Source organism: Lolium perenne, chromosome 2, assembly GCF_019359855.2.
Source record: "Lolium perenne isolate Kyuss_39 chromosome 2, Kyuss_2.0, whole genome shotgun sequence".
Classification (NCBI taxonomy): Eukaryota; Viridiplantae; Streptophyta; class Magnoliopsida; order Poales; family Poaceae; genus Lolium; species Lolium perenne.
Window position 1 is genome coordinate 281,375,541 of NC_067245.2, and position 11,122 is coordinate 281,386,662.

The following is an 11,122-nucleotide window of genomic DNA, read 5'->3' on the forward strand; positions in this document are numbered from 1 at the left end:
AGGTCGAAGGGGTGCCGACACTATAGGGGGGCGCGGGCCCCCCCTTGGCCGCGCCGGCCTAGGGTTTGGTGGGCCTGTGCCCCCTCTCTGGCGGTTCTCGTGTGTTCTGGATGCTTCCGGGCAAAATAGGAACCTGGGCGTTGATTTCGTCCAATTCCGAGAATATTTCTTTACTAGGATTTCTGAAACCAAAAACAGCAGAAAACAGCAACTGGCACTTCGGCATCTTGTTAATAGGTTAGTTCCAGAAAATGCACGAATATGACATAAAGTGTGCATAAAACATGTAGATATCATCAATAATGTGGCATGGAACATAAGAAATTATCGATACGTCGGAGACGTATCAGCTTCCACCTATATAAAGAGGGGAGGGGAGGGGCTGGCCGGCCACACCAAGACCACCATGGCCGCACCCCCTCAAGGCTGCCCTAGCCGGCGCCCCCTCTCCCAAACCCTAGCGGTTCCCTCCTACCTCTCTCTCCCACATAGCTTAGGCGAAGCTCTGTCGGAGATCTCCACCACCACCGCCACCACGCCGTCGTGCTGCCGGGATTCCGAGGAGGATCTACTACTTCCGCTGCCCGCTGGAACGGGGAGAAGGACGTAGTCTTCATCAACACCGAACGTGTGACCGAGTACGGAGGTGCTGCCCGATTGTGGCACCGTGATCAAGATCTTCTACGCGCTTTTGCAAGCGGCAAGTGATCGTCTACCGCAGCAACAAGAGCCTACTCTTGTAGGCTTTGGAAATCTTCAAGGGTGAGTCTTGATCATCCCCTCGTTGCTCCCGTCTTCTAGATTGCATCTTGGCTTGGATTGCATTCTTGCGGTAGGAAAATTTTTGTTTTCTATGCTACGAATCCCAACAAGATAGTATAAACATATGTGACAAACTAACGCCTATCCATCGTCTTCGGCACCACCGTAGCAGCCACCAAGGAAAAAATGGACAGATCACCTCTTCACCTGAGCTCGACGCGGCTCCATCGCTGATCATCAGCTTTTCGGACCTCCAATGTAGTTTGCCATAGGACAAACCATTGCCATTGAAATAATCAGACCAGGGCAGCATGTCCCTGGACACGCCATCGAACTTCAGCACTGGCACCCACGCATGACGATGTCGGAGTAGGGAACCAGAACCATCATCCTTCAACCACGAACCCACCACAAGGTGCACCATCTTCCAGCTGTCACCAGTGTAGACCACCGTCTGCACGTACTCCTGGACGAATCCTCTCTGCTCCACCTTGGCGCCGGAGACAACGCCGCAACAACGGGGACAGAGCAGGAGGAAAAAACCATCTGATGGAGTCGTCGCCGCCGCCTCGCCGACACCATCTATGAACCCTAAAGCCACCGATCTGAAAGATCGGCAAGCACACAGTGCCACCAACTCCGAGACGCCGCCATGAAGAACAGGGCCGGTGTGGGAGAAGAGTTGAGGCAGATTTGTTTGCCCGGTCGCCGCTCCCACCACCCCAACGGCGCGCCATGCAAGAGAACTCCTAGCCCTAAGTACCATGCAAAAACGGGGTCCCCCTCCCTCCTACCGCCGGAGCGGCAAGCGGAAGGAGAGTGGCCCAACGCAGACGCCGGAGATTGGAGCAGGAATTTTTTCCTCCGCCGCCGCCTGGGAGACGCGGAAGACCTAGCGGTTCTGGACACCTCGATCACGTGGTGATTAGGAAAGACAGGATTGTGTCCCAATTTTTCGCTTCGTGGACGGTGGGATAGGTGTCCATTATATCGAACGGTCAGATGCTTGATGTGAAACATTTTTGATGACGTACGGACTCGAATATAATAGTAAAGAGATATTAAAAATATGTTTCAAGGAATTGAATACACTTTTCAAGGAGGAATTTAATAGTACTATGTATTACTCCGTCCGGTCGGATTTAATAGACACGGAGGAAGGGCTGCACACGCATGCCATCAGCAGGTGAGCGCGTCGATTATTTACGTCCGGAGGTAGTAGTTGATACAGTGGAAAGCATTTGTTGTGATCAGACGCGGCAAACAATTTTGACAAAGTGGTGAAAATTGACGATGCAGCCGCCGTCGGGCTGGAACGCCTTGTCCATGTTGGCCTGCATCTCCTTCGCCCTCCCCCTCATCCGCTCCCCTTCCTCCCCGCGCAGCAGCGTTGCCACCGCGTCAGCCACTCCGTCCCGCGTCATCGGACCGTCGAACGCCACGCCGATACCCCATACGCTGGCCACCGAGCGAGCGTTCATGGTGTGGTCGCCGAAGAATGGGCGGCACGCCATTGGCACGCCACTGGACAGGGCCTCCAGCACCGACAGCCAGCCGGCATGCGTGACGAACGCGCCCACAGACGCGTGCCGAAGCACGCCCACCTGCGGCGCCCACGGCACCACGAGCCCCGCTGCGCGCTCCAGGAAGCCTGCCGGCAGCAGCGACCACGACTTCTCCCCCAGCGACCAGAGGAACGGCGCCCCCATCGCCTCCAAACCGGCCGCAAGCTCCCGCAGCTCTTCCGGCCGCAGCGCGGCGACCGTGCCGAAGCCGATGTACACGACGGTGCGCGCGGGGTGGCGGTCCAGCCAGGCTAGGCAGCCGTGCGGGTCGGATGGTGTTTCGTCTTGCGCGGGTTGGGCGGCGGGTAGGAGGTGGTAGGGGCCAAGGAGGAGTGGGTTTGGGAGCTCTGCAGCGAGTGCGGCGGTAAGGTCCGGCGGGTCCTGACCCGGGAAGGAGTTGACGGCGACGGCGATGGCGTGTTTGCGGGCTTGCTGCGCCGCGCGGTGCACGAGGAGGTTGATGACGTGGTTGAAGTCGCCGGAGACTATGCCGTCGTTGAGGTCCCGGAAGCGGTAGCCGCCCAGGCCGGCGTACGCGGTGAGCGGCTCGTCTACTCTGCTCGCCCCTGCAAAATGTTTATCCATGACATAACGATCCGGCCTGTAATAGTAGTGTACTAAGATTGATTGGAGTGAGTGACGGCCGTACCCGTATCGCCCAAGTCGTCGCGGAGCTTGTCAGTGTGGAGGTGCGCGAGGAGGGAGAAGGACGCCGGAGTCCATACGGGAACCCACGGCGCCCCGACAGCGGCAGCGGCGTCCGCGGCCATCCAGACAAACGCGTCCCCGATCACGCAGCTCACCCTCGCGCCACCCGCGGAGGCGCGGGCCGCCTCGAGCCCGTCTCGGATCACACCCTTCTCGGCCGCCGCCATGAAAAGCTCCATCATTCGCGGGAGAGGCAACATTGGTGGTGAGGACGACGCCGACGCCCCGTCAGCGATCTCCACGAAACGCAGGTTTCCGGGCAGCGTGCCGGTTTTACGGAGGAGCGCGGCGGAGGCGGAAGTTGTGAGGAAGGAGATGATCGTCCCGTCCGGCACCGCGGCGGCAAGGGCGCGCGTCAGGGAGAGCACCGCGGCGGCGTGGGAGCTGAAAGGAAACGCCACCACAGCGATGTGCGGCGCCATTTATACTTGCTCGGTATTTTGCCTAGCCGTAGACCGTAGTACTCCTACGTTGGTGGGTTTTGCTGCCTCGTGTGCGTTCGGTTTTGTGGTGGGTTGTTTTTGTTTTTGTTTTTATGGGCGCGTCAGAGATAGATAATAGAGTGGTGTGGCCGATGCATTATATGCCGAGGTAGCTGCGCCGACAGAAGTGCTCCATTTCTTTTGCGACCACATACCCAAGCTACTTCTTACTAACAGCTGCCGTGGATGATTAAGGAACGCACATCCCAGCTACTAATAATTCTATACATAGGGGTCGATTCGGGCCTGTGACGTACTCTTCTTAATTACTCCTTCCGTATCTTGGAGCATAAGTTTTTTCAAGTCTTGCTCATAGCTAGCATAAGGCGTGGTGTTCATCTGTGTAGATGGATTCCGAATCTGCCCCTCCTCTCCGTTCCCTCGTTCTGGAAAAAAGCTCACGAGAGTTCATTTCTGCAGCACTTTTGGGCGTGTTTGGTAGCATGCATCCCTTGGCTCGCATCGGTCAGCAATTTTCGGCCTTGTATGCCTGCAACCGACTACGTTATTGCATGAGCCGGGTTTTAAAGCATCTCCGGGATAGGCTCTGGAGGAACGCTCGGAATGGCAGTTTCTCCAGGGGTAGGCCCGTTGCGGCCAGAAGCCTGCACGCGTGGAGAAGAGAGGTGGAAACGTCGCGTCCCTTTGGGAACACGCGTCATAATTAGACTCACCGCTCCCTCTCCTTCCTCTCACTCGCGACCGCAGTCTCACCTCCCCCAAACTGTCACATCACACGGCGATTCCCCTCCCGCCGACCAATCCGCCGCACCGACGCACGGAGGAGCACCGCTACCGGAGGAGGAGACATCGGCGAGCAGCACCGCGACATCGGCCGCAATCTGCTCCGCAGTCTTCATTGGCATCTCGACTTCGCCCGCAACCTCGAGCTCGTCCTCGGCTGGAACAATGGCGGTAACGACCTCTCCTTCTCACCTCCGTACTCGTTCTGGCAGAACATGCCATTCTCGGGCATTTCCCACGACATGCACATTAGATCTGCTAGGGTTTCCGTTAGGATAGCGGTCGGATTGACGTTTGCAAGGTGTTCGTCCCTATTTCTTGATTTTCTTGTCCAGTTCTTGCTTTTCACGGTCTCGATTTGGTTAGATATGTGACTCTAGTATTGGATTGCGGTAGATCCTTCCTAGATCGGACTTTGGATTGCTGAAACTGGCAGATCTTACTGTTCATGCAAAGAGGGAAAGGGTTTTTTATGTTGGGGTTTAGCATGTTGAGGTTGCTGTGCGGAATGAGTCAGGTAGTTTGTTGTACATTGTGTAGTTTCTGATTGAACTAGGCCGATGATTGTAACCGGTAATCATAGTGTGAGGAGATGATTGATCAGAACCCATGGCATGACTGAACATCACCATGCCATTGGTTCAGATCAAACATCTCCTCCATATGTGCTCATTGTATGATGCCTATGCTACCTTGCTTTCCATGTTTGTAATTCTTCAGTCGTTCAATGGCCAATGATTTAACTATGGCACAACGGAAGGCAGGATGCTGCCCTCAAACTTAGTCGTGTGTGCCATATTACTTGCACACTAGACTTAGTTTGAGGACAATCCCTTTGCTTGCCGTGTGATACTACATATATGAGGCCTCGTTTTGGTTTGTCTAGTGCATTGGCCAATGATTGAACAATGGCACACTGGAAGGCAAGGTGCTGCCCTCAAACTTAGTCGTGTGTGCCATATTACTTGCACACTAGACTTAGTTTGGGCACATTTCCTTTGCCTGTCGTGTGATCCTACATATATGAGGCCTCATTTTGTTTGTCTAGTGCATTGGCCAATGATTCAACAATGGCACACCGGAAGGCAAGGTGCTGCCCTCAAACTTAGTCGTGTGTGCCATATTACTTGCACACTAGACTTAGTTTGGGGACAATCCCTTTTCCTGCCGTGTGATCCTACATATATGAGGCCTCATTTTGTTTGTCTAGTGCATTGGCCAATTATTCAACAATGGCACACTAGAAGGCAAGGTTCTGCCCTCAAACATAGTCGTGTGTGACATATGACTTGCACACTAGACTTAGTTTGCGGGCAGTCCCTTTGCATGTCGTGTGATCCTACATATATGAGGCCTCGTTTTCATCTATATACTTGTGAGCAAGCACACTTCTAATGCCATGTGTTCTTGTGGAAGACTGAGAAGCTCAAGCTTGGGTCACCTGAGACCCCCGACAAGGGACCGTTGTCGAGGGTGCTCCTCGGCAATGCCCTCCGATAGGGGCTTAGGGTTGATGGAATCCTGTAAGCTGACACGAGACATCGGTTCACAGACAAGCGGGGAGAGCGATTTACCCAGGTTCGGGGCCCTCGATGAGGTAAAACCCTTACGTCCTGCCTGTCTGATCTTGATTATGAGAATATTGGGTTACAATGGGGTGCCGAAGGGTTCGGCTGAGATCTCGTCGAGAGGCTAAGTGCTGCGGCAACCTAGCTCTAGACTTCTGGTGGCTAAGATTGTACGTGTCCCTCGGCAGCCCCTCTCCTGGCCTTTATATAGGAGGCCAGGTCTCAAGAGGTCTAACCGAGTACGACTAGATTTTACAATAAATCTATCTCTAAACTTTCCTTCGCCGTCTTGCTCGCCAAGGAATCTTCTGCCGCGCCATCCAAGTGGCCCGATTTTGTCATTGAATACCTTCATGGGCCTCCAGCTAGATCGTATAGGGTAGGGCAATGTTGGTTACCCGAAGGGTTATGCCCACGTCAGTAGCCCCCGAGTGTCTAGCCGAAGATAGTTCGGGTAGAGACTAAAGCATGCCTCCACCCAATGTTCTTCTCCTGGATTGTTTTTGTCCATCTTGTATCAGCATCATCTTTTTATATCGGGTGCGCGTCAAGCGCTCCCGATGGGAGTAGCCCCCGAGTCTAGGTACGGATGCTTGCAATCCGTGCGTAGATTCAAGTTGTACTACTCGAACATTTTCTTCTGCCGAAGTTTTGCTGCAAGTCTTCATGGATCATTCGATACATTTGTACCAAGGCTTGTTTTACCCGATAAATTTTCAATGCGTAAGGGATAATAAGTAACGTGCCCAACTTTTGCTGGTTAACTGCCGATGGCAAAACAACGTCACCCTACACAGAATCAAGTCCCCGGGCATGATCCTGGAGTGCAAAAAAGTTCTATCGGGTGCGCGTCCAGCGCTCCCGATGGGAGTAGCCCCCGAGTCTGGACACGGATGCTTGAAACCGGGTGCAGACTCGAGCTGAACATTCCATCCTTCTCTCCAAATATTTCTTCACATGAATATCTTTGAGTCCTCATTCTGTCGGGTGCGCGTTCAGCGCTCCCGATGGGAATAGCCCCCGAGTCCGGGCACAAGACCATCCGATATTTCTTTATTTTTTTGCTTGACTGCTCACAACAATCTTTATGACGTCACTTTTGGCGTGCTGCTGCTGTGGTTCGATTGACAAGACTTGACCTGACGGGCCCACCCTAGTTCTGCGCGGGCAGTTTTTAGGAATTGACCAGTACATGCGCGGCGACCGAGGCATCTCCCCGATTTTCATGCAACGTGGGAATAATGGGCCGCCGGTTCTGTTCTTTCTTTAAGCGCCACGTGTCCAGCCAGATCTGCTCCACCTCCCACGACGTCTATGGAGTTATGGCCACGATTTTACACAAATTCTTACGGCATAAATAGAGGGCCTCCTCGTTTTTACTTTTCACGCCTCTTACTGCTCATCTTCTCGTTCAAGCCTTCCTACCCCCTCTGCTCCTCCTTCAGAAGCTCCGCACGCCATGGGCAAGAAGAAGAGCGCCAGCACCTCAGACGCGGTTAAGGTCAGCCGCGACTGGAGCGCCTCCGCCATTTCCAATCGTGATGTGAACAGGCTGCGAGCCCTCGGCTTCATCTCCGCATCTGAAGATGACATTCGTCTTCCAGGTGCCGTTTCTCGCCCAAAGCCTCCGAAAGGCTTTACTGTCATGTTTGCTGCTTTCCTATTCCGGGGTCTTTCTCTTCCTGCCCACGAGTTTCTCCGCTCCCTTCTTTTTTTCTACGGGATCCAGCTCTGGCAGCTGACCCCAAACTCCATTCTCCACCTTTCCATTTTTATCACTGTCTGCGAGGCCTTCCTTGGCATCGATCCCCACTGGGGTCTTTGGAGGAATATCTTTTATGTGAAGCGTCATAACGACAGCAATGCCCCCCCTGTCGTTGGTGGCGTTGGCTTTGTTGTCAGGAAGGAAGTCGATTACTTCGACTATCCAATGAAGGAATCGTCCAGGGCTGGCGCAACAAGTGGTTTTATCTGCGAGACCCTGTGCCGAGCTTTTTCCAAATCCTTCGACTAACGATGAATCTGACCTTATTCGCCGCTTACGTGACCAAGTGTCTTGTTTGAATAAAGACATCACTTCTCTTCGCGCAATGGCAGCGTTGGTGAAGAAAAAGGGTGAAATAGCAACTGCTATTGAGCAATACGCTCTCAACGGTCTTCACATTGCTACCGACAGTTTGGGCTGTAAGTGTTAACCCATCTTCTGATTCCTGACGTAGCTTGGATATTCTTTTAACTGATATTCGTTCTTTTTTAGTCGTATCTTTAGATAAATCCGAGGAGAACAAGAAGATCCATGAAAAGGTCGAGGCGATGGCTGACGTTGCTCACCCGAAACACCATTTATGGCTGCATCATCCGAAGGCTATTATCATGGCGAAGTTTGAGCATCGGGTAGAGAAGCTTCATTACTATTTTGATAAATTCCACGCTCATCTCACGATGGTTTGGAAAACTTTGTTCCCTTTGGATCAGGCGCCCGAGACTTTGTCTGCTCTGTTTACCCGATTTAAATCTCCTAAGAGGATTCGACAGCTGGTGCGGAAAGAGCTTCTGGCTGGTGCTGAGCTTGCTTTTGCTTCAGTTTTGGCATGTCATCCATCTTTAGACTTGAAGGCCGTGGCAAACACCGAGAGGAGTTTAGGTCAATATTATGATATCGCCAGAGGTACCGCATATACCATTATTTCTCGGATGGAGACGGGCCTCGAGAGAGATCTGAGGGCCCGAGGAGACCAGGGAGCCCAGTCATGAATGTGATAACCTTGTACCTGCATAAGATTGTTTTGTATAAATTTACTGTGTGCGTTGCACACTATGTTAGTTTGATTGTTAATTTTTTGTCGAGGGCGGCTGAGTGATCAGTTCAACCTGCTCTCCCGACGACTTCGTTGTGATTTGCAATTTTATTACGAAGTCGATATGTAAGTTTTATGAAAGCGAGACCCATCGACTTAGTCGAGGGAATTAGACGCTTGGCTTCGTCACGCGGTGCACCGGTTTGAGCCTTATTTTGTGATAATGTAACCATCGACTGCAGCACTCGCGTATTTTCTCGAGGCTTGGATTGGTTGTTTTTGTGTGTCATTAATCTTAGCTCCCGTTGAGAGTATTTAATTAATGACACTGTGTAAACGTATTTTTTAGGCCAACGCTCCCGATGGGAGTAAGAGCCAATGGTAGGGGCCGCAAACGACCTGTTCGGGTGGTAGGGCCTGGATTGAGAAAAAAGGTAGAAAACCTGATTAGAACTTTATTCATAACGCAAAAGCAACCTTAAGAGCTGTCGAATAATAAAAAGCAATTGTATCCTATGTATAGAAGCGTCGCAACTGTGCGATGTTCCATGGATTCTCAACGTCTTTTCCTGAAGTTGGGTTTTTGAGTCGATATGCTCCTCCTGGTATCACTTCGGTGACGATATATGGTCCTTCCCATGGAGACTCGAGTTTCGAGGGTCTCTCTTGCTTCAGCCGAAGTACCATATCTCCAACGCTAAAGCTTCGACTGCGTATCCGTCGGCTGTGATAATTTCTCAAGGCTTGCTGGTATACCGTAGTTCTTGCCAAAGCAATGTCTCGAGCTTCGTCAAGAAGGTCTACAGCATCTTGCAGCGCGATGTTGGAAGAGGATTCTGTGTATGCTGTCACTCGAGGAGCTTCGAGCCGAACGTCGGCTGGCAGAACTGCTTCGGCTCCGTGTACCAAGAAGAACGGGGTGTATTGAGTCGACCTGTTAGGTGTGGTACGCAAGCTCCAAAGTACAGATGGTAACTCCTCGACCCAAGCTCCAGCCGCACCCGTAAGGCGTTTCTTGAGGCCATCCCCTATTAGACCATTGATCCTCTCCACCTGGCCGTTGGTCTGTGGATGGGCCACTGATGCAAACTTCAGTTTGATTCCTCCGTCATCACAAAATTTTCGAAATTCTTTGGAGTCAAAGTTAGTTCCGTTGTCTGTGACGATACTGTGAGGCATACCAAATCGACAGGTTATTCCCTTGAAGAATTGAACTGTTGTTTCAGCTTTTTGGTTTCGTACAGGTACTGCCTCGATCCACTTGGTGAATTTGTCGACTGCGACCAGTAGGTACGTGTGTCCTCCAGGTGACGACCTTGGCAGTGGTCCAACTTGGTCGAGTCCCCATTGAGCGAAGGGCCACGCCAGAGGTATTGTCATCAGATCTGTCGCAGGGGCGTGCGGCTTTTGTGAAAAACGCTGGCAGGGGTCGCACTTCATGACTAGATCTCGAGCATCCGATGCTGCCGTTGGCCAATAAAATCCCGCCCTGAAGGCTTTCGCCACAAGGGCCCTGCTTCCTGCATGGTGTCCACAGGTTCCTTCGTGTATCTCGCGCAACAGTGCTCTTCCATCGTCAATAGCAATACACCTTTGGAAAGTACCAGAAATGCTGCGCTTGTAGAGTTCACCGTTTACTATGGTGAAGGCTTTCGATCGTCTGACGATTCATCTCGCTTCTACTGGATCCTCCGACAACTCCTGCTTTGTTAGATACGCTAGGAATGGCTTGGTCCACAGTGGCTCAAGGAGGAGGACTTGTTCGGCAGGAGGAGTTGGAGGTTCTTCGGCAGCTTGCTGCGGGCTCGCCTCCGATTCGTCAGCCGACGGTTTTGGAGGTGTCGATATCTTCTCTTTTATCGATCGCTGAATGATCACTTCGTAAAACACTCCATCTGGAATGGGGGAGCACGTGGACCCGATGTTTGCCAGAGTGTCGGCTTCCTCATTGCTGGCTCTGCCGATATGTTTAAGTTCGCACCCTTCGAATTTGGCTTCCATGTTTTGGTACAACTGTCGGTAGGCGATCATGTTGTCGCTGACTGCGTCACACAGGTTCATCGACTGTTGTACTACCAGGTTTGAGTCTCCATAGATTTCCAGGCGAGTTGCCCCACATGCCTTCGCCATCTTCATTCCGTGTAACAGCGCCTCATACTCTGCCTCGTTATTCGTCGGCAGGGAGAAATTCATACGTAGTATGTACTTCATCTTATCTCCCTGTGGTGATATTAATACCACCCCTGCTCCTGCACCTGTGCTTCGTTTCGACCCGTCGAAGTACATTATCCATGACCCCGACATGTCGGGTGCTGCTGGTGTCTGTGATTGGATCCAATCTGCCACGAAATCTGGGAGAATTTGGGATTTTATCGCTGTTCGATTAACGTAAGTTATGTCGTGTGGTGCTATCTCGATAGCCCATTGAGACACTCGACCTGTGGCCTCTGGATTAGTCATTATGTTCTTCAGTGGTGCTTCGCTTACGACGATAA

General features: G+C 52.2%; 1 protein-coding gene across 1 annotated transcript; it reads right to left on the minus strand.

Moving 5' to 3' along the window:
- Window positions 1-1,807: 1,807 nt before the first annotated feature.
- Window positions 1,808-3,596, minus strand: LOC127336551 (anthocyanidin 3-O-glucosyltransferase). Its single transcript, XM_051363375.2, has 2 exons — window positions 2,977-3,596; window positions 1,808-2,893 (listed from the first exon to the last, which is right to left on the minus strand). The coding sequence occupies exons 1-2, from the start codon at window positions 3,455-3,457 to the stop codon at window positions 2,013-2,015; spliced, it is 1,362 nt and encodes a 453-aa protein (XP_051219335.1). The 5' UTR covers window positions 3,458-3,596; the 3' UTR covers window positions 1,808-2,012.
- Window positions 3,597-11,122: the final 7,526 nt, after the last annotated feature.

Bases quoted from the DNA above. Each gene is read 5' to 3' on its own strand.
- LOC127336551 (XM_051363375.2), bottom strand. From the start codon at position 3,457: ATGGCGCCGCACATCGCTGTGGTGGCGTTTCCTTTCAGCTCCCACGCC. The intron at 2,894-2,976 runs GTACGGCCGTCA...AACATTTTGCAG, and splicing joins CGACGACTTGGGCGATACGG to GGGCGAGCAGAGTAGACGAG.